This window comes from Scyliorhinus torazame, chromosome 12 (genome assembly GCF_047496885.1).
Source record: "Scyliorhinus torazame isolate Kashiwa2021f chromosome 12, sScyTor2.1, whole genome shotgun sequence".
Taxonomy (NCBI): domain Eukaryota; kingdom Metazoa; phylum Chordata; class Chondrichthyes; order Carcharhiniformes; family Scyliorhinidae; genus Scyliorhinus; species Scyliorhinus torazame.
Genome location: NC_092718.1, coordinates 4626858 through 4651899, shown reverse-complemented (window position 1 = coordinate 4651899; position 25042 = coordinate 4626858). Strand labels below are relative to the sequence as shown.

Below are 25042 nucleotides of genomic sequence, written 5' to 3'. Positions count from 1 at the left end.
TAGGGTGGAGGTGTTGAACTTGGGTAGGGTGCTCTTTCTAAGAGCCGGTGCAGACTCGATGGGCCGAATGGCCTCCTTCTGCACTGTAAATTCTATGAAAATAAGAACTAGGAGCAGGAGTCGGCCATCTGGCCCCTCGAGCCTGCTCCGCCATTCAGTGAGATCATGGCTGATCTTTTGTGGACTCAGCTCCACTTTCTGGCCCGAACACCATAACCCTTCATTCCTTTATTCTTGAAGCTGTTTTTGAATCTGTTTGTGCGTATTCTCAAGCTTTTGTATCTCCTGCCGAAGTTGGAAGAGTGAGTAAGCCTTGTGGGAGGGGTCTTTGATTATGCTGCCCACTTTCCCCGGGCAGCGGGAGGTGTAGATGGAGTCAATGGATGGGAGGTGGGTTTGTGTGATGGACTGGGTGGTGTTCACGACTCTTGCGGTCTTGGGCCAAACAGTTGCCATACCAGGTGTGATGCAGCCAGACATGATGCTTTCTTTTTTCTCCTTTTTTTCTTTTCTTTTAAAAAAAAAAATAAATTTAGAGTACCCAATTAATTTTTCCAATTAAGGGGCAATTTAGCATGGCCAATCCACCTAACTTGCACATCTTTGGGTTGTGGGGGCGAAACCCACGCAAACACGGGGGGAATGTGCAAACTCCACACGGACAGTGACCCAGAGCCGGGATCGAACCTGGGACCTCGGCGCGGTGAGGCTGCAGTGCTAACCCACTGCGCCTCCGTGCTGCCCCCAGATAGAATGCTTTCTATGGTGTATCTGTAAAAGTTGGTAAAAGTTAATGTGAACATGCTGAATTTCCTTAGTTTCCTGAGGAAGTATAGGTGCTGTTGTGCTTTCATGGTCGTAGCGTCGACGTGGGTGGACCAGGACAGATTTTTGGTGATGTGGACCACTAGGAATTAGAAGATGCTAACCATCTCCACCTCGGGCCCGTTAATGCTGACAGGGGTGCGTACAGTAGTTGGAAGAGCAAATAAGCCGGGTGGCGGATGCCAGCTGGTGACTAGTGGTGTGCCTCGGGTCGGTGTTGGGACCACAACTTTTCACAATGTGCACTACTGATCTGAAAGAAGGAACTGAGGGCAGTGTTGCTAAGTTTTCAGATGATACAGAGATATGCAGAGGGACAGGTAGTATTGAGGAAGCAAGGAAGCTGCAGAAGGATTTGGACAGGCTAGGAGAGTGGGCAAAGAAGTGGCAGGTGAAATACAATGTGTAAAACCTTTTTTTAAAAAAAAAAATCTTTATTGTCACAAGTAGGCTTACATTAACACTGCAGTGAAGTTACTGTGAAAAGCCCCTAGTCACCACATTCCGGCGCCTGTTCGGGTACAGTGTGAGGTTATGCACTTTGGTAGGAAGACTGGAGGCATAGACTATTTTCTAAATGGGAAAAGGCTTAGGAAATCAGAAGCCCAAAGGGACTTGGAAGTCCTAGTTCAAGATTCTCTTAATCTTAACTTGCAGGTTCAGTCAGCAGTTAGGAAGGCAAATGCAATGTTAGCATTCATGACACGAGGGCTAGAATACAAGAGCAGGGATGTACTTCTGAGGCTGTATAAGGCACCGGTCAGAGTATTGGAGTATTGGGAGAAGTTTTGGGCCCCATATCCAAGGAAGGATGTGCTGGCCTTGGAAAGGGATCAGAGAAGGTTCACAAGAATGATGCCTGGAATGAAGAGGACTCTTTTTGAATAATAATCTTTATTGTCACAGGTCGGCGTACATTAACTCTGCAATGAAGTTACTGTGAAAAGCCCCTAGTCACAGAATGTGGCGATTAGGGGCTTTTCACAGTAACTTCATTGTAGTGTTAATGTAAGCCTACTTGTGACAATAAAGATTATTATTAGTCGCCACACTCCGGCACCTGTTCGGGTACACAGAGGGAGAATTCCGAATGTCTAATTCATCTACAAGCACATTTTCGGAACTTGTGGGAGGAATCCGGAGCACCCACAGGAAACCCACACAGACACGGGGAGAACATGCACACTATGCACAGACAGTGACCCAAGCGCGGAATCAAACCTAGGACCCTGGTGCTGTGAAGCAACAGTTGTACTCATTGGTCTTTAGAAGGATGAGGGGGGGGAAACTAGAACCTGAGGCAACAGCCTGAGATTGAAAGGACGATCCTTTCAAACTGCCATGAGGAGGAATTTCTTCAGCCAGAGGGTGGTGAATCTGTGGAATTCTTTGCCGCAGAAGGCTGTGGGGGCCAAATCACTGAGTCTTGAAGACCGAGATAGATCGGTTCTTGATTAATAAGGGGATCAAGGGTTATGGGGAGAAAGCAGGAGAATGGGGATGAGAAACAGATCAGCCATGATTGAATGGCAGAGCAGACTCGATGGGCCGAGTGGCCTAATTCTGCTCCTATGTCTTGTGGTCTCGTGGATGAGCCAAATGGCCTCCTTCTGCACTCGATGGACCGAATGGCTCGATTTTGCCCTTATGCCTTATGGTCTCTTATGGATGAGCTGAATGGTCTGCCCTGAAGGAATTTTATGGTTCGACATGTACCTGTGTTTATGGCATGGGTTCTGTCGAATATGTGTTGCTCGGGGCGGCACGTGGCCAAGTGGTTAGCACTGGGACTACGGCGCTGAGGACCCGGGTTCGAATCCCGGCCCTGGGTCACTGTCCGTGTGGAGTTTGCACATTCTCCCCATGTTTCACCCCCACAACCCAAAGATGTGCAGGTTAGGTGGATTGGCCACGCTAAATTGCCCCTTAATTGGAAAAACAATAATTGGGTACTTTAAATTTATTTAAAAAAAAAAAAGAATATGTGTTGCTCTATGAATCAAAGTGTTGAGAAATGGATTTTGTGTTTTGGGATAACTGAGAGTTCATCTTGGGATTATTCTCGTTCACTTTATATTTTACGAACATGGTCCAGTTAAATTTCAGGTCCCCTTCTTTCCAAATCTGTATTGTCCTTCTCTTGCAGGTTTCTGTACTCTGATGAGGTGCAAATTGGTCCTGAGACTGTGATGACGACTCTGTACACGGCCAAGAAATACGCGGTGCCAGCCCTGGAGGCCCATTGTGTGGAGTTTCTCACCAAACACCTGCGAGCTGACAATGCCTTCATGTTACTTACACAGGTGATTCTTTACAGCAATGGCTGTGAGCAACCCACACATGGACCTGTACACAAAAGACAGATCAAATCATCCTTTTGGACACCCAAGAACCGAACAAGGTTGAGGGAGAACAGCCAGGGTTCCTGCTCCCTATCCAGTGCTGGAGATCTGAACAAAGTGTGAGATTAATCCAGACGTGGCCATATATTGCCGCAGCAACAGTCTAGACCAGTGTTCCTCAAACTCGGGGGCGCGACCCACGGGTGGATCGCGGGCTGGTATCGGGAGGGTCCGTCCTTCACGGCGCATCCGATCGCGCAAATCCCCGCGCAGCAGCCAGCTTTTAATAACGCCGGCTGCAAGCGGCCTTTAAAATGGCCGCGAACATGTAAAAAAAATTCAGCCGCATTGCACATGCGCAGTGCGGCCGCTATTTTTAGGGGGGTTATTCATTTTATTCATTTATTTTATTTTTTTCATTTATTTTATTCATTTTTTTTTACCAGTTCAGGGTTTTTAAAAATAGATTTTATAGAAAATTTTATAGAAAAAAATTCAGAACTTTGGACAGATAGAGACTCCATACCTTTCGACACCGGAAGGCTTCACCTTCATCCAACAGGTTCCATTGGAGGAACGTGTACGAGGGCCAAAGGGACCCAAAACCATTTCCTCCATTTTTATCAGCAGCAATCGAGGTAAGAGAAAATGGTGGGCCGCTCCGGTCGGCCGGCGTGGGCCGCTCCGGTCGGCCGGCGTGGGCCGCTCCGGTCGGCCGGCGTGGGCCGCTCCGGTCGGCCGGCGTGGGCCGCTCCGGTCGGCCGGCGTGGGCCGCTCCGGTCGGCCGGCGTGGGCCGCTCCGGTCGGCCGGCGTGGGCCGCTCCGGTCGGCCGGCGTGGGCCGCTCCGGTCGGCCGGCGTGGGTCGCTCCGGTCGGCCGGCGTGGGTCGCTAAGATTGTCCAGTTGGCAAAAATGGTCCCTGGAAAAAAAGTTTGAAGAACACTGCTGTAGAGCAGCTCACGCTGTAGGCTGAATTGTTGCCTCCCAGTGAGGTACTGTACGGCCCCCCTCCCATCAGCCCCACTCCCCTGTGTCCACAGTTGCCTATTTTTCACTCTACCCCACTCACCCCAGTTCCCTGTTCACCCCGTTAGTGTTGAGTGAGCCAGAATCTCTCGCGGCCAGAGTTTCCATCCAGTATTTATTTTGTGATGTATGAATGCCGATGCTGTTAGTTTTGATAAATAATTTCCTTTCTTCATGTTTTACACATTATTGAAATGATTTCAGGCCCGGTTGTTCGATGAGCCTCAGCTTGCCAGTCTCTGCTTGGAGACCATCGACAAGAACACCATCGATGCGATTAGTGCTGAGGGCTTCACTGATGTTGATCTTGGTGAGAATCTAAGCTGCTGTTGTGATAGTTTGGGAGAGAGATTGTTTGGATCGCTTGTATATAATCTGTTCAGGTATGAAGTTGCAACCAAATTGATAAATTGGGCAAATAATCTTGTGCGTCCAAACAATTCTGACCGTGTAGAGTATGGGACTGACTGGGTATGAGCTGCAGGTGCAGCTGCGATAACCAACAGCAAGATCCTTCCATCCTTCCTTCATGGGTAAAGATGTGGAGAGAGACCGAGAAGGCTCAAGTGAATAGGACAGACTGTCAGCTGAAAATAGTTAAATCTAATTCAGCTTGACACGTTTACTCTTTTCTCCCTCCCCGTGCCGAGGGAGGCCCGCCCTGTCGGAGGGCCGTGCCGAGGGAGGCCCGCCCTGTCGGAGGGCGCGTGCCGAGGGAGGGTCGCCCGGTCGGACGGCACGTGCCGAGGGAGGGTCGCCCTGTCGGAGGGCGCGTGCCGAGGGAGGCCCGCCCTGTCGGAGGGCGCGTGCCGAGGGAGGGCCGTCCTGTCGGAGGGCGCGTGATGACGGAGGGAGGGCTGCCCTGTCGGAGGGCGCGTGCCGAGGGAGGCCCGCCCGGTCGGAGGGCGCGTGCCGAGGGACGGTCGCCCGGTCGGACGGCACGTGCCGAGGGAGGGTCGCCCGGTCGGAGGGCGCGTGCCGAGGGAGGGTCGCCCGGTCGGACAACGCGTGCCAAGGGAGGGCCGTCCTGTCGGAGGGCGCGTGCCGAGGGAGGGCCGTCCTGCCGGAGGGCGCGTGCCGAGGGAGGGCCGTCCTGTCGGAGGGCGCGTGCCGAGGGAGGGCCGTCCTGTCGGAGGGCGCGTGATGACGGAGGGAGGGCTGCCCTGTCGGAGGGCGCGTGCCGAGGGAGGCCCGCCCGGTCGGAGGGCGCGTGCCGAGGGACGGTCGCCCGGTCGGACGGCACGTGCCGAGGGAGGGCCATCCTGTCGGAGGGCCCGTGCCCAGAGAGGGCCGCCCTGTCGGAGGGCCCGTGCCCAGGGAGGGCCGCCCTGTCGGAGGGCCCGTGCCCAGGGAGGGCCGCCCTGTCGGAGGGCCCGTGCCCAGGGAGGGCCGCCCTGTCGGAGGGCCCGTGCCCAGGGAGGGCCGCCCTGTCGGAGGGCCCGTGCCCAGAGAGGGCCGCCCTGTCGGAGGGCCCGTGCCCAGAGAGGGCCGCCCTGTCGGAGGGCCCGTGCCCAGAGAGGGCCGCCCTGTCGGAGGGCCCGTGCCCAGAGAGGGCCGCCCTGTCGGCGGGCCCGTGCCCAGAGGGGGCCGCCCTGTCGGAGGGCCCGCGCCGAGGGGGGGCCGCCCTGTCGGAGGGCGCGCGCCGAGGGAGGGCCGCCCTGTCGGAGGGCGCGCGCCGAGGGAGGGCCGCCCTGTCGGAGGGCGCGCGCCGAGGGAGGGCCGCCCTGTCGGAGGGCGCGCGCCGAGGGAGGGCCGCCCTGTCGGAGGGCGCGCGCCGAGGGAGGGCCGCCCTGTCGGAGGGCGCGCGCCGAGGGAGGGCCGCCCTGTCGGAGGGCGCGCGCCGAGGGAGGGCCGCCCTGTCGGAGGGCGCGCGCCGAGGGAGGGCCGCCCTGTCGGAGGGCGCGCGCCGAGGGAGGGCCGCCCTGTCGGAGGGCGCGCGCCGAGGGAGGGCCGCCCTGTCGGAGGGCGCGCGCCGAGGGAGGGCCGCCCTGTCGGAGGGCGCGCGCCGAGGGAGGGCCGCCCTGTCGGAGGGCGCGCGCCGAGGGAGGGCCGCCCTGTCGGAGGGCGCGCGCCGAGGGAGGGCCGCCCTGTCGGAGGGCGCGCGCCGAGGGAGGGCCGCCCTGTCGGAGGGCGCGCGCCGAGGGAGGGCCGCCCTGTCGGAGGGCGCGCGCCGAGGGAGGGCCGCCCTGTCGGAGGGCGCGCGCCGAGGGAGGGCCGCCCTGTCGGAGGGCGCGCGCCGAGGGAGGGCCGCCCTGTCGGAGGGCGCGCGCCGAGGGAGGGCCGCCCTGTCGGAGGGCGCGCGCCGAGGGAGGGCCGCCCTGTCGGAGGGCGCGCGCCGAGGGAGGGCCGCCCTGTCGGAGGGCGCGCGCCGAGGGAGGGCCGCCCTGTCGGAGGGAGGGCCGTCCTGTCGGAGGGAGGGAGCCCAGAGCGGGCCGCCCTGTCGGAGGGCCCGGGCCCAGAGCGGGCCGCCCTGTCGGAGGGCCCGGGCCCAGAGCGGGCCGCCCTGTCGGAGGGCCCGGGCCCAGAGCGGGCCGCCCTGTCGGAGGGCCCGGGCCCAGAGCGGGCCGCCCTGTCGGAGGGCCCGGGCCCAGAGCGGGCCGCCCTGTCGGAGGGCCCGGGCCCAGAGCGGGCCGCCCTGTCGGAGGGCCCGGGCCCAGAGCGGGCCGCCCTGTCGGAGGGCCCGGGCCCAGAGCGGGCCGCCCTGTCGGAGGGCCCGGGCCCAGAGCGGGCCGCCCTGTCGGAGGGCCCGGGCCCAGAGCGGGCCGCCCTGTCGGAGGGCCCGGTCCCAGAGCGGGCCGCCCTGTCGGAGGGCCCGGTCCCAGAGCGGGCCGCCCTGTCGGAGGGCCCGGTCCCAGAGCGGGCCGCCCTGTCGGAGGGCCCGGTCCCAGAGCGGGCCGCCCTGTCGGAGGGCCCGGTCCCAGAGCGGGCCGCCCTGTCGGAGGGCCCGGGCCCAGAGCGGGCCGCCCTGTCGGAGGGCCCGGGCCCAGAGCGGGCCGCCCTGTCGGAGGGCCCGGGCCCAGAGCGGGCCGCCCTGTCGGAGGGCCCGGGCCCAGAGCGGGCCGCCCTGTCGGAGGGCCCGGGCCCAGAGCGGGCCGCCCTGTCGGAGGGCCCGGGCCCAGAGCGGGCCGCCCTGTCGGAGGGCCCGGGCCCAGAGCGGGCCGCCCTGTCGGAGGGCCCGTGCCCAGAGCGGGCCGCCCTGTCGGAGGGCCCGGGCCCAGAGCGGGCCGCCCTGTCGGAGGGCCCGGGCCCAGAGCGGGCCGCCCTGTCGGCGGGCGCGTGCCGAGGGAGGGCCGCCCTGTCGGCGGGCGCGTGCCCAGAGAGGGCCGCCCTGTCGGAGGGCCCGTGCCGAGGGAGAGCCGCCCTGTCGGAGGGCGCGTGCCGAGGGAGCGCAGCCCTGTCGGAGGGCGCGTGCCGAGGGAGGGCAGCCCTGTCGGAGGGCGCGTGCCGAGGGAGGGCCGCCCTGTCGGAGGGCCCGTGCCGAGGGAGGGCCGCCCTGTCGGAGGGCCCGTGCCCAGAGCGGGCCGCCCTTTCGGAGGGCCCGTGCCCAGGGAGGGCCGCCCTGTCGGAGGGCCCGTGCCCAGAGAGGGCCGCCCAGTCGGAGGGCCCGTGCCCAGAGAGGGCCGCCCTGTCGGAGGGCCCGTGCCCAGTGAGGGCCGCCCTGTCGGAGGGCCCGTGCCCAGTGAGGGCCGCCCTGTCGGAGGGCCCGTGCCCAGTGAGGGCCGCCCTGTCGGAGGGCCCGTGCCCAGGGAGGGCCGCCCTGTCGGAGGGCCCGTGCCCAGGGAGGGCCGCCCTGTCGGAGGGCCCGTGCCCAGGGAGGGCCGCCCTGTCGGAGGGCCCGTGCCCAGGGAGGGCCGCCCTGTCGGAGGGCCCGTGCCCAGGGAGGGCCGCCCTGTCGGAGGGCCCGTGCCCAGGGAGGGCCGCCCTGTCGGAGGGCCCTTGCCCAGGGAGGGCCGCCCTGTCGGAGGGCCCGTGGCCAGGGAGGGCCGCCCTGTCGGAGGGCCCGTGGCCAGGGAGGGCCGCCCTGTCGGAGGGCCCGTGGCCAGGGAGGGCCGCCCTGTCGGAGGGCCCGTGCCCAGGGAGGGCCGCCCTGTCGGAGGGCGCGTGCCGAGGGAGGGGCGCCCGGTCGGAGGGCGCGTGCCGAGGGAGGGCCGTCCTGTCGGAGGGCGCGTGCCGAGGGAGGGCCGTCCTGTCGGAGGGCGCGTGCCGAGGGAGGGCCGTCCTGTCGGAGGGCGCGTGCCGAGGGAGGGCCGTCCTGTCGGAGGGCGCGTGCCGAGGGAGGGCCGTCCTGTCGGAGGGCGCGTGCCGAGGGAGGGCCGTCCTGTCGGAGGGCGCGTGCCGAGGGAGGGCCGTCCTGTCGGAGGGCGCGTGCCGAGGGAGGGCCGTCCTGTCGGAGGGCGCGTGATGACTGAGGGAGGGCCGTCCTGTCGGAGGGGGGGAGCCCAGAGCGGGCTGCCCTGTCGGAGGGGGGGAGCCCAGAGCGGGCTGCCCTGTCGGAGGGCTCGTGCCGAGGGGGGGCCGCCCTGACGGAGGGCTCGTGCCGAGGAGGAGGTATCCTGTCGGAGGACGCGTGCCGAGAGAGGACTGCTCTGTCGGCGGGCCCGTGCCCAGAGAGGACCGCTCTGTCGGAGGGCCCGTGCCCAGAGAGGGCCGGCCTGTCGGAGGGCCCGTGCCGAGGGAGGGCCGCCCTGTCGGCGGGCCCGTGCCCAGAGAGGGCCGCCCTGTCGGAGGGCCGGTGCCCAGAGAGGGCCGCCCTGTCTGAGGGCCTGTGCCCAGAGTGGGCCGCCCTGTCGGAGGGCCCGTGCCCAGAGAGGGCCGCCCTGTCGGAGGGCCCGTGCCGAGGGAGGGCCGCCCTATCGGCGGGCCCGTGCCCAGAGAGGGCCGCCCTGTCGGAGGGCCGGTGCTCAGAGAGGGCCGCCCTGTCGGAGGGACCGTGCCCAGAGAGGGCCGCCCTGTCGGAGGGCCCGTGCCCAGAGAGGGCCGCCCTGTCGGCGGGCCCGTGCCCAGAGAGGGCCGCCCTGTCGGAGGGCCCGCGCCGAGGGGGGGCCGCCCTGTCGGAGGGCGCGCGCCGAGGGAGGGCCGCCCTGTCGGAGGGCGCGCGCCGAGGGAGGGCCGCCCTGTCGGAGGGCGCGCGCCGAGGGAGGGCCGTCCTGTTGGAGGGAGGGCCGTCCTGTTGGAGGGAGGGCCGTCCTGTCGGAGGGAGGGCCGTCCTGTCGGAGGGAGGGAGCCCAGAGCGGGCTGCCCTGTCGGAGGGCCCGGGCCCAGAGCGGGCTGCCCTGTCGGAGGGCCCGGGCCCAGAGCGGGCTGCCCTGTCGGAGGGCCCGGGCCCAGAGCGGGCCGCCCTGTCGGAGGGCCCGGGCCCAGAGCGGGCCGCCCTGTCGGAGGGCCCGGGCCCAGAGCGGGCCGCCCTGTCGGAGGGCCCGGGCCCAGAGCGGGCCGCCCTGTCGGAGGGCCCATGCCGAGGGGGGGCCGCCCTGTCGGAGGGCGCGCGCCGAGGGAGGGCCGCCCTGTCGGAGGGCGCGCGCCGAGGGAGGGCCGTCCTGTTGGAGGGAGGGCCGTCCTGTCGGAGGGAGGGCCGTCCTGTCGGAGGGAGGGCCGTCCTGTCGGAGGGAGGGCCGTCCTGTCGGAGGGAGGGCCGTCCTGTCGGAGGGAGGGCCGTCCTGTCGGAGGGAGGGCCGTCCTGTCGGAGGGATGCCGTCCTGTCGGAGGGAGGGAGCCCAGAGCGGGCTGCCCTGTCGGAGGGCCCGGGCCCAGAGCGGGCCGCCCTGTCGGAGGGCCCGGGCCCAGAGCGGGCCGCCCTGTCGGAGGGCCCGGGCCCAGAGCGGGCCGCCCTGTCGGAGGGCCCGTGCCCAGAGCGGGCCGCCCTGTCGGAGGGCCCGTGCCGAGGGAGGGCCGCCCTGTCGGCGGGCGCGTGCCCAGAGGGGGCCGCCCTGTCGGAGGGCCCGTGCCCAGAGGGGGCCGCCCTGTCGGAGGGCCCGTGCCGAGGGGGGGCCGCCCTGTCGGAGGGCCCACGCCGAGGGAGGGCCGCCCTGTCGGAGGGCGCGTGCCGAGGGAGAGCCGCCCTGTCGGAGGGCGCGTGCCGAGGGAGAGCCGCCCTGTCGGAGGGCGCGTGCCGAGGGAGAGCCGCCCTGTCGGAGGGCGCGTGCCGAGGGAGAGCCGCCCTGTCGGAGGGCGCGTGCCGAGGGAGGGCAGCCCTGTCGGAGGGCGCGTGCCGAGGGAGGGCCGGCCTGTCGGAGGGCCCGTGCCCAGAGCGGGCCGCCCTGTCGGAGGGCGCGTGCCCAGAGCGGGCCGCCCTGTCGGAGGGCCCGTGCCCAGAGAGGGCCGCCCTGTCGGAGGGCGCGTGCCCAGAGCGGGCCGCCCTGTCGGAGGGCGCGTGCCCAGAGCGGGATGCCCTGTCGGAGGGCGCGTGCCCAGAGCGGGATGCCCTGTCGGAGGGCCGATAACCAGAGCGGGCTGCCCTGTCGGAGGGCGCGTGCCGAGGGAGGGCCGCCCTGTCGGAGGGCGCGTGCCCAGAGCGGGCCGCCCTGTCGGAGGGCGCGTGCCCAGAGCGGGCCGCCCTGTCGGAGGGCGCGTGCCCAGAGCGGGATGCCCTGTCGGAGGGCGCGTGCCCAGAGCGGGATGCCCTGTCGGAGGGCGCGTGCCCAGAGCGGGCTGCCCTGTCGGAGGGCCGATAACCAGAGCGGGCTGCCCTGTCGGATGGCTCGTGCCGAGGCAGGGCCACCCTGTCGGAGGGCTTGTGCCGAGGGGGGGCCGCCCTGACGGAGGGCTCGTGCTGAGGGGAAGGTATCCTGTCGGAGGACGCGTGCCGAGAGAGGGCCGCCCTGTCGGAGGGCTTGTGCCGAGGGAGGGCCGCCCTGTCGGAGGACGCGTGCCGAGAGAGGACCGCCCTGTCGGAGTGCTCTGTCAGAAGGCGCGTGCCGAGGGGGGGCTGCCGTGTCGGAGGCCGAGTGCCGAGGGAAGGCCGCCCTGTCGGCGGCGCGTGCCGAGAGAGGGCCGCCCTGTCGGCGGGCGCGTGCCGTGAGAGGACCGCCCTGTCGGATGCCGAGTGCCGAGGGAAGGCCGCCCTGTCGGCGGGCGCGTGCCGAGAGAGGACCGCCCTGTCAGATGCCGAGTGCCGAGGGAAGGCCGCCCTGTCTGAGGGCGCGTGCCGAGGGAGGGCCGCCCTGTCGGAGAGTGCGTGCCGAGGGAGGGCCGCCCTGTCGGAGGTCGCGCGCCGAGGGAGGGCCGCCCTGTCGGAGGGCGCGAGCCCAGAGTGGGCTGCCGTGTCGGAGGGCTCGTGCCGAGGGGGGGCCGCCCTGACCGAGGGCTCGTGCCGAGGGAGGGCTGCCCTGTCGGAGGGCCCATGCCCAGAGCGGGCCGCCCTGTCGGAGGGCCGGTGCCCAGAGAGGGCCGCCCTGTCGGAGGGCCCGTGCCGAGGGAGGGCCGCCCTGTCGGCGGGCCCGTGCCCAGAGAGGGCCGCCCTGTCTGAGGGCCCGTGCCCAGAGTGGGCCGCCCTGTCGGAGGGCCCGTGCCCAGAGAGGGCCGCCCTGTCGGAGGGCCCGTGCCCAGAGAGGGCCGCCCTGTCGGAGGGCGCGTGCCCAGAGAGGGCCGCCCTGTCGGAGGGCCCGTGCCCAGAGAGGGCCGCCCTGTCGGAGGGCCCGTGCCGAGGGAGGGCCGCCCTGTCGGAGGGCCGGTGCCCAGAGGGGGCCGCCCTGTCGGAGGGCCCGTGCCCAGAGAGGGCCGCCCTGTCGGAGGGCGCGTGCCCAGAGAGGGCTGCCCTGTTGGAGGGCGCGTGCCCAGAGAGGGCCGTCCTGTCGGAGGGCTCGTGCCGAGGGGGGGCCGCCCTGTCGGAGGGCCCGCGCTCAGAGAGGGCCGCCCTGTCGGAGGGCCTGTGCCGAGGGGCGGGCCGCCCTGTCGGAGGGCGCGTGCCCAGAGAGGGCCGTCCTGTCGGAGGGCCCGTGCCCAGAGAGGGCCGCCCTGTCGGAGGGCTCGTGCCGAGGGGGGGCCGCCCTGTCGGAGGGCCCGCGCTCAGAGAGGGCCGCCCTGTCGGAGGGCCTGTGCCGAGGGGCGGGCCGCCCTGTCGGAGGGCCTGTGCCGAGGGGCGGGCCGCCCTGTCGGAGGGCGCATGCCGAGGGAGGGCCGTCCTGCGGATGGCATCTTTCAAATGAGATGATGGTGACCCTATAATCTCTCTCTGATGAATATAACAAATTCCGTGGCACCATTCAAGGAGCAGAGGAGTTCACCTCCGTGCCCTGGTTATTCTTCCTTGTCAATGTTGCTAAAGGTAGACGATTGCCTGACCGGCACCCTGTATTTCAACAGTGACCACATTTCTGAAAATCTTTCTTAATTGCCTTTAAATTGCGTTTCCCCATCCTGTGATCATGAAAAGTGTTGTATAAATGCAAGACTTTCTTTGTTGCATCACTTACCAAATAATGGGAAATGCCTGCAGGCGATTAACTCCGTTTCGCTGTGTGTACAGATATACTGTGTTGTTTCCCTCTGTGTACAGATACACTGTGTTGTTTCCCTCTGTGTACAGATACACTGTGTGCAGTGCTGGAACGGGATACCCTGAGTATCCGGGAGATTCGGCTCTTTACTGGAATGGTGCGCTGGGCGGAGGCGGAATGCCAGAGGCAGCAGCTGCCACTTACTTCCGGGAGCAAACAGAAAGTATTGGGAAAAGCCAAAACCCTGATCCGCTTCCCACTTATGAGCATCGAGGAGTTTGCTGCAGGTCAGTCAGTTCAACCATACTTGTGTCCATTCAGGGAAAGTTTAACCCAACTCGTTTGATAACCGTTAAACAACGAAGAAATGTGGAGAATGGTGGTGTTGGCACCGATGACATGATCTAATCTGGGTTGATATACTGGGCAGCCGAGACTGATGTGGACTGTCGACATTCTCTTAGAAAGATTTGATTATTGGCTAACTACCTAAACTGGAATTTTTTGTTTTTGTTTTATTTTAATAAATTTAGAGTACCCAATTCATTTTTTCCAATTAAGGGGCAATTTAGTGTGGCCAATCCATCCACCCTGCACATCTTTGGGTTGTGGGGGTGAGACCCACGCAAACACGAGGAGAATGTGCAAACTCCACACGGACAGTGACCCGGGGCTGGGATCAAACCCGGGACCTCGGCGCCATGAGACAGCAGTGCTAACCACTGTGTCACAATGCCGCCCTCAGGCAGCAGTGCTAACCACTGTATCACCGTGCTGCCCTGGTCCTCCGCGTCGTGAGGCAGCAGTGCCTACTCTAGACTGGAATATTGAGGTTGAGCTGAACGTCTCCTGTTCATCGAAAAACAAAACCACACCGAGTGGTCGAGATTAACAGCATCAATGTATTTACAGGAAAGCTCGATAAACATGAGGGAGTAAGGAATAGAGAGTATGGTGAGAGGGTGAGATGAAGAGTGAATGGAAGGAGGCTCAGGTGGAGCATAAATACCAGTATTGACCCGTGGGGCCGAATGGCCTGTTTCTGTACACTGTAAAACGTTGTTACATTAAAATCAGGAAATGAAAGTACATTTTGTTTAAATGAGCAGCTTGGATGATGTCTAAAAACAGCTGATGTGAATTGTTGTAATATCTGATGGTTGATTAGTGTGGATGAGAAAACCAGAGGACAGAAGCAAGGCAGCCAGCTCAAGAGTTGACAAATACAGGATGGGCCGAATGGCCCCCTGTGCTGCAGGAATCTCTAAATGTATTTTTCTTCTTTTTCATACCCTAGTGACTTATTGTCCGAAGATAAAATTCTTAAAGCACCAAAATATTTGTTGTGTTTTTGCTTCTCCTGCTCAGGGCCTGCTCAATCTGGGATCCTCTCTGATCGGGAGGTTGTTAATCTGTTTTTACACTTCACTCTGAATCCCAAGCCACGAGTGGACTATGTTGACCGACCACGCTGCTGTTTGAGGGGAAAGGAGTGCAGTATCAGCCGCTTTCAGCAAGTGGAGAGTCGCTGGGGGTACAGTGGGACCAGTGACAGGATCAGGTTCGTACACAACTCTCCACTCACACCTTCTGTACATGCTCACTGTTCTCCAGCTAACCATGGGGAGTGAATTATCACCACCCAAGGTCCTGACCCAGTCCTCCCCATTTTCCCACACTGGTTCCCAGCCATGTTGTTGGGCTTTGATCTGGAGCAGAACATGATTTTATTGAGACTGATCATAGCCTCTTCTTCAACGCCCTGGATCTGACAAGCTCCCCCGAGCAGGATGGGTATTGAACCAGGGACACTCCCGGTGTGAGCAGCTCCGTGTGAAGAATCCCCTCCCTTACCTCGGGTTATTTATCCTGTGTCCTTCATGGCAAGGCCATTGGCTGCTTCGTTGTAGTAACAGAAAGCTTACCATGACTAGGGTAAGAGTAGGGCCAGTCAAGGACAGTAGTGGGAAGTTGTGCTTGGAGTCCGAGGAGATTGGAGAGGTGCTAAATGAATATTTTTTGTCAGTATTCACACAGGAAAAAGACTATGTTGTCGAGGAGAATACTGAGATTCAGGCTACTAGACTAGAAGGGCTTGAGGTTCATAAGGAGGAGGTGTTAGCAATTCTGGAAAGTGTGAAAATAGATAAGTCCCCTGGGCCGGATGGGATTTATCCTAGGATTCTCTGGGAAGCTAGGGAGGAGATTGCTGAGCCTTTGGCTTTGATCTTTAAGTCATCTTTGTCTACAGGAATAGTGCCAGAAGACTGGAGGATAGCAAATGTCCCCTTGTTCAAGAAGGGGAGTAGAGACAACCCAGGTAACTATAGACCAGTGAGCCTTACTTCTGTTGTGGGCAAAATCTTGGAAAGGTTTATAAGAGATAGGATGTATAATCATCTGGAAAGGAATAATTTGATTAGAGATAGTCAACACTGTTTTATGAAGGGTAGGTCGTGCCTCACAAACCTTATTGAATTCTTTGAGAAGGTGACCAAACAGGAGGATGAGGGTAAAGCAGTTGATGTGGTGTATATGGATTTCAGTAAAGCGTTTGATAAGGTTCCCTACGGTAGGCTACTGCAGAAAATACAGAGGCATGGGATTCAGGGTGATTTAGCAGCTTGGATCAGAAATTGGCTAGCTGGAAGAAGACAAAGGGTGGTGGTTGATGGGAAATGTTCAGACTTGAGTCCAGTTACTAGTGGTGTACCACAAGGATCTGTTTTGGGGCCACTGCTGTTGGTAATTTTTATAAATGACCTGGAGGAGGGCGTAGAAGGATGGGTGAGTAAATTTGCAGATGACACTAAAGTCGGTGGAGTTGTGGACAGTGCGGAAGGATGTTACAAGTTACAGAGAGACATAGATAAGCTGCAGCGCTGGGCTGAGAGGTGGCAAATGGAGTTTAATGCAGGAAAGTGTGAGGTGATTCATTTTGGAAGGAATAACAGGAAGACGAGTACTGGGCTAATGGTAAGATTCTTGGCAGTGTGGATGAGCAGAGAGACCTCGGTGTCCATGTACATAGATCCCTGAAAGTTGCCACTCAGGTTGAGAGGGTTGTTAAGAAGGCGTATGGTGTGTTAGCTTTTATTGGTAGAGGGATTGCGTTTCGGAGCCATGAGGTCATGTTGCAGCTGTACAAAACTCTGGTGCGGCCGCATTTGGAGTATTGTGTGCAATTCTGGTCGCCGCATTATAGGAAGGATGTGGAAGCATTGGAAAGGGTGCAGAGGAGATTTACCAGAATGTTGCCTGGTATGGAGGGAAGATCTTATGAGGAAAGGCTGAGTGACTTGAGGCTGTTTTCGTTAGAGAAGAAGGTTAAGAGGTGACTTAATTGAGGCATACAAGATGATCAGAGGATTGGATAGGGTGGACAGTGAGAGCCTTTTTCCTCGGATGGTGATGTCTAGCATGAGGGGACATAGCTTTAAATTGAGGGGAGATAGATATAGGACAGATGTCGGAGGTAGGTTCTTTACTCAGAGAGTAGTAAGGGCGTGGAATGCCCTGCCTGCAACAGTAGTGGACTCGACAACACTAAGGGTATTCAAATGGTCATTGGATAGACATATGGACGATAAGGGAATAGTGTAGATGAGCTTTAGAGTGGTTTCACAGATCGGCGCAACATCGAGGGCCGAAGGGCCTGTACTGCGCTGTAATGTTCTATGGTCTATGGTCTATGGTCCTGCATCTTCATGTAAACCTTTGGCAGTGTGACTGTGTTTCATTGTCTCATAGAATTTACAGTGCAGAAGGAGGCCATTCGGCCCATCGAATCTGCACCAGCCCTTACAAAGAGCATCCTACTCAAGCCCACCTATCTACCCTATCCCCGTAACCCAATAACCCCCACATCTCCTGGAGCTCATTCTTTTTTCTTCCCTCTTGACATTTGAGGCCCATCAGCAGGAGGGGTGGGTTGAAATAAACATTACATCCTTGCTGACCTTTTGTGAGTCAGGGTGGTCGTCTTGTTCAGAAAGGCAATCGTTACTTGCTCTTGCTCTCAACTAACTTTACCCGACTCTTAAGACAATGTGCCCTTCCCTGCCCCAATCTGCTCTCAATGTTCCCCTCCATCCACTGTTCGATTGCTCTGCCCTGATACTGAGCTGGAGTCGGTGGGAGACATTTCACCAGATATCCATCAATTCTGCTAAATTGATCCCAACTGTGAGGTGAAGGGATGTAGATACTGTGGTCCATTAGTGCCCAAGGATTTGTGTTTGGGAATCTTGTGCCACTTGATGGGTGCTTCCTGCAGCATTCCTGGTTGCTGATGGACCGTGTGCTAGACTGGGTTTAATATACGAATCATAGAATCATAGAATTTACAGTGCAGAAGGAGGCCAGTTGGCTCATCGAGCTTGCACTGGCCCTTGGAAAGAGCACCCTACTTAAGCTTAAAACCCACGCTTCCACCCTACCCAGTAAGCCCACCTAACCTTTTTGGATACTAAGGGGCAATCTAGCATAGCCAATCCACCTAATCACATCTTTGGACTGGTAGATTTGGCTGGAGGGGCCTGAACACACCATCATCAGTGAACTCGAGGAGCAATTGTGCGTGTGACAGAGAGTAATTAGATTGTCTTAACCTCGACTGCACAGAATTCATAATAAACACATTTAAGTAGTAGACGTCAGGGTATTCCTACAAGGGCTGGTTGTCATTCTAACAGACTCCGCCACTGAATATATACATGTGTTTGTGTGTATTTATTTTTTATATATATAATATATATATATATATATACTGGGCATAATAATAAACAAAGAACATTCAATTAGTGTGGCAACCCTTTGTTAATATTCCCAATATCGGCTATTAATATTCTCAATATCCGGTTTTATAAGCCAGTAAAAAGTCTGAATAATTTGAGTTTGTTTGAGGCTCTTTTCCATATCCCATACTTTAATGTCTCACTGTTTCTGAAAACGAGTGTGGGTCGCACTATTCCCAGCCAAGTTTAAAAACCGGTCTCGTTTATTTGACCAGCACGGACTATTCTGGGCCCTGAGGCTGGTTCTCAAATATTATAAGCTGAGGAACATCTGTTTTGAGGTAAAATGTTTTGTAATGTGAATTATACGTTTAATTGCTTTTAAATAGGGAAATATTAAATTCTGACAATGCATTTGGAAGGCGTGTGGAGGCTAACTGTTCCTTTCCCTGTGTCCAAAGGTTTTCAGTGACTCGGAGATTGTCCGTTGTGGGTTTTGGACTCTATGGATCTATACATGGCCCAACAGATTACCAGGTTAATATCCAGGTGGGTGAAACTTCTTCCGTGGTTTTGAATTTTGCATCCAGTTTGAAGGGAGAAGAGTGGGTCTAAGACTAGTATTTTAAACTTAAGAAAGACAACCTGAGTTAGGTGAAGTGAATTGGGGTACGAGACGAAGGGATAAATCAATTGTGCAGTGGCAGACATTTCAGAAAACTGTGATAAGTATATTCCTGCTGTAAAGAAGTCGAAAGTGAGGGGCCACCATCCCTGGTTAACTAAAGAAGTTAAGGAAAGCATCAAAAACATAACTGCACAAAGGTGAGTGACAGGTCAGATGATTGATCAGAATATAAAGAACAGCAGAGAATGACTAAAAGGTTAATCAGGAGAACCTGTTTGGGGAGGCTGGTACGGGAATTGAATTGTGCTGCTGGCCTGCCTTGGTCTGCTTTCAAAGCCAGCGATTTAGCTCTGTGCTAAACCAGAATGACAGGGAGTGGGATAGCTTGATCTTGGTTTCGGACAAGGCTCGGCACAACATCAAGGGCCGAAGGGCCTGTTCTGTGCTGTACTGTTCTAAACTGGGCTGGGGGGGGGGGGGGGGGCTGGTGTGTGTGGTCAGTAACTGGGCTGAGGGGGGGGGAGGCTGGTGCGTGTGGTCAGTAACTGGGCTGGGGGGGGGGTGTGGTGTGTGTGGTCAGTAACTGGGCTGGGGGGGATGTTTGTGGTCAGTAACTGGGCTTGGGGGGTGGGGCTGGTGTTTGTGACCATTTGAAATAATTGAGTTAACCTTTTCTTTCCAGATCATTGAAAATGAGAAGAATGTAACACTCGGACAGAACGACACAGGGTTTTGCTGTGATGGGACAGCCAATACGTTCAGGGTCATGTTCAAGGAGCCCATTGAGATATTACCAAAAGTTAGCTACACCGCCTGTGCGACTCTCAAGGTATCCGTTCATCCTCAGGAACCTTTGACTCCGAAATGGCCCCTCTCTCAGCCAATTGCATTGGAAGCTTTTCTTCTGCCAAGTGAATTCTGCGAGCAGGGAGTTTCTCTTTCCTTCCTTTCTCGTTACTGTCCGACTCTCTCCTCACTGTGTTTGTGTATCCATTCCCCATGTCTGAGCTCAGCCTGGCAGTGGCTGCACTGTGCTCCATCTGAGTTGGGCATAGTTACTATCATTACCCTGACCTTGCCTGGTGCTTCCAATGAGCTCTTTCAGCAGGCAGTAACAGTCAGACTGACCAGGAGGTCAGCAACCTGCACATACATAGTAAAACCTGGGACCTGACCCGCGGCTATAGATGTAGTGTACAAAATCGTTCAGGGTCCAAATGGTGAGAGTGAGGGGTAATTAGACCAGTTGTATAGAATTAATTAAGTCCTTGTTTTAAAGTCGCCAATTATGAACATATTTTGTATTTCTGTTATAAATGCCCATGTTTGACATTTATAAAGGCAGCTGTGTATGTCAACCCCACACTAATTAAATCCTCAACAGAGTGGCAGTGCTGTACAAGGTTTACACAGGCTGATCCCATTCTGAATGTGAGCTAGGATTGTTTTATTGGGGAAAGGTTTACAGGAAATATATTTAATATGGAGGTTATTCCCAGTATTCCATGTGCACTGGAGGTTTCCGTCTCGGCAGTTCACACTCTGGGACCTCCCTCATTGTTCCCGCTCTGCTGCTTCTAATATGCTTCCCTTTTCTGCCTCCTGTCAGGGGCCTGATTCTCATTACGGCACCAAGGGACTGCGGAAGGTCATCCACGAATCCCCCACCACCGGGATCAACACTTACTTTGTCTTCTTCAACGTGCCGGGAAACAACAACGGGACGTCTGTGGAAGATGGGCAGATTCCAGAGATCATCTTTTACACGTAGCCTGACTCGGAGGGCTGGAGCTCGCCTCGACTGACTGAGAAACAGCTGTTTAATGCCACGCTTGGTGGCTTCTGTTTCACTGCTATTTTATTTCCTTTAGAGATGATGCCTGCTGTAGGTGAAGAGCAGTGGGATTTAAAGCCAGCGATAATTGATGAGTTGAGTCTCCTGAGATTTTCCACATATGGGGAGATGAGAACACGCATCCGTCAGGTTTAGCCAAGGTTTAGTGAGAAGGGCTACAGTGGATTGGTAAGCAGCACCAGTTCCAAACTACACCGAATAACTGACATAACAATTACAAGTAACGTTACAATTAGGAGAATGTTTGAATGGATGCCAATTGCAGGAGTTGTGTTTGGAGTTGGGTTACAGAACTTGTGTTTTTCATAGTTGAATCAGCACTGTTGGGTTCACAGAATATTTAGTGCAGTGATTAAAACATTTTTGATCCCCATCACCTTCACCGGATCTGCCATCAGATGCTGATCACTTAGCATTTTTAAACCACCCCTTGAGGAGGTGTTGGGAATGTTCACTCACCAAGGACTGTACTTTGCTCAATACTGAGCTCCAGACTGGGAGATATTGCCGTGAGAATCTGCTTTCCACCACTGTCAACCAGCAACCGAGGTCCCTCCCAGGGTGATGTCAGTGTGCACTGACCTGCCCCACTTTATTGCCCCTGCTATGGAAGTGCCTTAAACACCTTTGTGAACTCTCAACAAGGACTTGATGTGCATCCAGAGTTATTGACCAGCTAAGTCCTGTTGCTCATTAGGACTGGACTGTCAGTGTAGGGCAGAGCAGATGGCTTGCAGCTTACTTTTAATAGTTAATGGAGAGCTGGGAAAGTGAAGGGTCACCTGAAGAGATCAGCACATTTCACTTGTGCCAACCTTCGAAGGCAGCTTCTGTGTGTGGGACGAATCTGCTCAATCACTGAATATATTTAAGAAGGAAATAGATAGATTTCTCTTAACGGTGTCAAGAGGCAAGGGGAGAGCGTGAGAGTGTGGTGTTAAGTTTGAGCCTCAGCCATGATGATATTGAATGGTGGAGCAGGTGCAAAGGGGCAGATGGCTACTCTTGCTCCTAGTTTCTATGTTTCAGTTCATTTCCTCCTATTATAATAATAATCGCTTATTGTCACAAGTAGGCTTCAATGAAGTTACTGTGAAAAGCCCCTAGTCGCCACATTACGGCACCTGTTCGGGGAGGCTGGTACAGGAATTGAACCCGCCCTGCTGGCCTGGTTCTGCATTACAAGCCAGCTGTTTAGCCCACTGTGCTAAACCAGCCCCGCCACCCCATTTATTCAAACAACATTCTTGGAAAAATATAACTTATTAGTAGGATTTTGGACACTGTTCAAAAGTTTTAGTTGACACGGAAGACAGAGAAACTATTCGCTTTGTGGGAGAGTTCAGAACAAGGGAGCAGATTCTGAGAAGTAGAATCAGGCCTTTAATGGCTGATGTCAGGAAACATTCTTCACACCAAACGCAGTGGAAATCTGGAATGCTCTCCAGAAAGCGGGTGAGGCTGTGGGTCATTTGGAGCTCTAACTGAGATTGATCGGTTTTTTATTGGGTAAGGGGATTGAGGGATTTGGAATAAAGGGTGGTAAATGTTGGGATAGTGATCAGACACGATCTGATTGGATGGTGCAACAGGATAGAGGGGCTGAATGGCCGTCTCCTATTTCAGATTCAACTCTGAAATTACGAACTATTTTAACCAACTCTACCATCCAAATTCACTCTTGGCCAGTTTATACAGGAGGTCCTAATGTTACAGCTCCCAGAACTCGGCGCCAGTCACAATCCTGGACATGGATTGTCCAGGGAGGTGGGCTTTTTGTTGTCTGCTTTTGCATTTAAAAATAATTAAATTTAGAGTACCCAATTCTTTTTTCAATTAAGGGGCAATTTAGCGTGGCCAATCCACCTACCCTGCACATCTTTGGGTTGTGGGGGCGAAACCCACGCAGGACACAGGGAGAATGTGCAAACTCCACACGGACAGTGACCCGGGGCCGGGATCGAACCTGGGACCTCGGCGCCGTGAGGCAGCAGTGCTAACCACTGTGCCGCCCCTGCTTTTGCATTTTTAACCCAATTATCTCCAAATGTTCCCTTGCTGCAGACACGTGGAGTGGATCTTCCAGTGTTTATATCCACAACCGACAGCAGCAGATGGGCTCAGTACTGAGTGTGAAAAGCCTGTGGAGTAACTGATGGTGCAGCAAGCAGTCACTCCCATTTCTTGTGATTCTTTCCCACTAGCACTGACCTGTCTGTAATTTATTGTTCACTCTTCGTTATGAAAATATTAGTTGGACGATTTATTTAATTGTTTATTTGTCTGCCTGAGTTTTATTGGAAGAAATCCCAATTGTAAAATCGTAGAATTTACAGTGGCTATTTGGTCCATCGCGTCTGCACCAGCCCTTTTTGAAAGAGCGCCCCACTTAAGCCCATGTCTCCACCCCATCTCCATAACCCAATAGACCCACCTAACCCTTTGGACACTAAGGGCAATTTATCACGGCCAATCCACCTAAACTGCACATCTTTGGACTGTGGGAGGAAACCGGAGCACCCGGAGGAAACCCACGCACACACGGGGAGGATGTCTGCACAATGACCCAAGTGGGAATCGAACCTGGGACGCTGTGAAGCAACAGTGCTAACCACTGTGCTACCGTGCCACCCCGGTGGAAACAGTTCTCCTTGTGCTATTTCTGGAATGCAGACCTTTGTGAATCGTATGCTTTGTTCATGAGAGATCAGTTTTATGCATATCAAAGCAGGGATATAGAGGAGACGTAAATAACGGTGTGAGCATTTTTACCAGTGATGCATTATGGCTTTTTGTCACAGTGCTTGTGGTTTAAAAACTGGCCTCGGGCACAGGAACTGTCTTACATTGTTTTAAAGCACAGTCGCCCAGTGCAAACTCTTGGTGGAAAGAGTCAAACCATTCAATTCAACGAGAAGCATCCTGTGCGGGTTTGAATCAGAGTACCTTTCCAAATTATCTTTGACCCAGTAAAATTGTGGAAGTATATCTCCGCCTGACATGATAATGCACATAGTTAGGGACATTGAGATAGCTGTAGTTCACATTGAGCAAGCACAATGGTTTGTCATTCTTTATTACAGGGGTATATTTAACCTTGTAATTATTGTATATTTATAATTTGTCATTATTCCTCCTTATTTATCCATTTCTTGTTTAATAAATGTGTTTGGAAAGTTGTAGTTCAAACTCTAATCTAGGGGGAGTGTTTATTCCATTGTCTTCAGAAGTTCAAGTTGATTGTGTGATAACCAGCTCCCTGGGCTGTGATAACCAGCTCCCTGGGCTGTGATAACCAGCTCCCTGGGCTGTGATAACCGGATCCCTGGGCTGTGATAACCGGATCCCTGGGCTGTGATAACCAGCTCCCTGGGCTGTGATAACCAGCTCCCTGGGCTGTGATAACCAGCTCCCTGGGCTGTGATAACCGGATCCCTGGGCTGTGATAACCAGCTCCCTGGGCTGTGATAACCAGCTCCCTGGGCTGTGATAACCAGCTCCCTGGGCTGTGATAACCAGCTCCCTGGGCTGTGATAACCGGATCCCTGGGCTGTGATAACCAGCTCCCTGGGCTGTGATAACCAGCTCCCTGGGCTGTGATAACCAGCTCCCTGGGCTGTGATAACCAGATCCCTGGGCTGTGATAACCAGCTCCCTGGGCTGTGATAACCAGATCCCTGGGCTGTGATAACCAGCTCCCTGGGCTGTGATAACCAGCTCCCTGGGCTGTGATAACCAGCTCCCTGGGCTGTGATAACCAGCTCCCTGGGCTGTGATAACCAGATCCCTGGGCTGTGATAACCAGCTCCCTGGGCTGTGATAACCAGCTCCCTGGGCTGTGATAACCAGATCCCTGGGCTGTGATAACCAGCTCCCTGGGCTGTGATAACCAGCTCCCTGGGCTGTGATAACCAGCTCCCTGGGCTGTGATAACCAGATCCCTGGGCTGTGATAACCAGATCCCTGGGCTGTGATAACCAGATCCCTGGGCTGTGATAACCAGCTCCCTGGGCTGTGATAACCAGCTCCCTGGGCTGTGATAACCAGCTCCCTGGGCTGCCTACAGATGACCCAGATATTGGGCAGCGGGAGTGAGGACTCGGCTATGGGGTGAACTGTTTGTGATTTTGCTTCTACAAAACGTGTGATCCTGATTATTCAGGATAAGGCAAAGCCCGTCACAGTTCCAGGGATCAGTTATTCCATCATCTCCTTGTTACTTGCGTTTTGTTTCCTACCAACCCACAGACACTGTAGATCAGGACTCGCACCCCATCCCTAAGTCGTGCTAAATTCTGTTTGCGTGTTTTATGAAAAACCCCCCTGCCCGGCCATGTATGTGCAGCTTGGTAGCACAGTGGTTAGCACTGCTGACTCAGTGCCAGGGACCCAGGTTCAATTCCCGCCTTGGGTGACTGTGTGGTGTCTGCACATTCTCCCCGTGTCTGCGTGGGTTTACCCCGGGTGCTCCGGTTTCTTCCCACAGTTCAAAGCTGTGCAGGTTAGGTGGATTGGCCACTCTTGTGAGGTCAACCAGGAAACAAACTGGGGGGCAAAGCAAGGGCCGCGCCTGTTAGGGGCACTGTCCGAAAGCAACAAAGATCAACGGAAACCTGAAAACATCTAATGAAAGTGCAATTAAAGGGGTCAGTAAAGCACTCCAACCCCTGCAATGCCCACTGGGCACAGAAGGCCTCGATGGTGCTTGTGGGCATCGCATGCCCCCTTTCTAGAGACGCCTGGCCACGAACATAGCCACGGATGAGGGCCAGACAGTCTGGTTGGACGACCCCTCTCGGTCGCCCACTGCCTGGGCCTATAAATGGCGTCTTCCCCAGGAACAAGTTCACAAGGGGGTCCTCCACCCTCCCTGCCCCTCTCCACACCGGGTGCCTGTAGATCAGGAGCGTGGGGCTGAAGTGAAAACAAAACCTCCAACAAAAGATTTCTCTGAAAACTAAAAAGGAAAACTAAAAAGCCTGTACCATGTAACATAACATGGTCCACGAACGCTACGAGGCCACTAAAATGGCAGGCTTCCTGGGAGTTCGTGATCGGTGGTTGTACGGCACTGCTGCATTCAACACCCTCCACCCCAGGTCCCCAAGATTGAGGGGGAGGACTCCTCCAAGAGGGACATCCAGTGGGGATCTCTGTAGCCAGATGGCAAAAAGGCAGCCCATAGCGAGTCCTGG

The 25042-nt window shown here is 57.3% G+C and overlaps 1 protein-coding gene across 2 annotated transcripts in view; it reads left to right on the top strand.

Annotated features, from left to right (window-relative positions):
• The window catches only part of LOC140387350 (BTB/POZ domain-containing protein 1), a 36217-nt gene extending 13175 nt beyond the window's left edge, over window positions 1-23042 (top strand). For both annotated transcript variants that reach the window (XM_072470300.1, XM_072470301.1), the window contains exons 2-8: window positions 2972-3128; window positions 4398-4503; window positions 12718-12915; window positions 13997-14189; window positions 17826-17913; window positions 18675-18821; window positions 19602-23042. In XM_072470300.1, the coding sequence (XP_072326401.1) occupies window positions 2972-3128; window positions 4398-4503; window positions 12718-12915; window positions 13997-14189; window positions 17826-17913; window positions 18675-18821; window positions 19602-19763 (1051 nt within the window). In that variant the 3' untranslated portion in view covers window positions 19764-23042. The remainder of the gene's footprint in view (window positions 1-2971; window positions 3129-4397; window positions 4504-12717; window positions 12916-13996; window positions 14190-17825; window positions 17914-18674; window positions 18822-19601) is intronic.
• Window positions 23043-25042: the final 2000 nt, after the last annotated feature.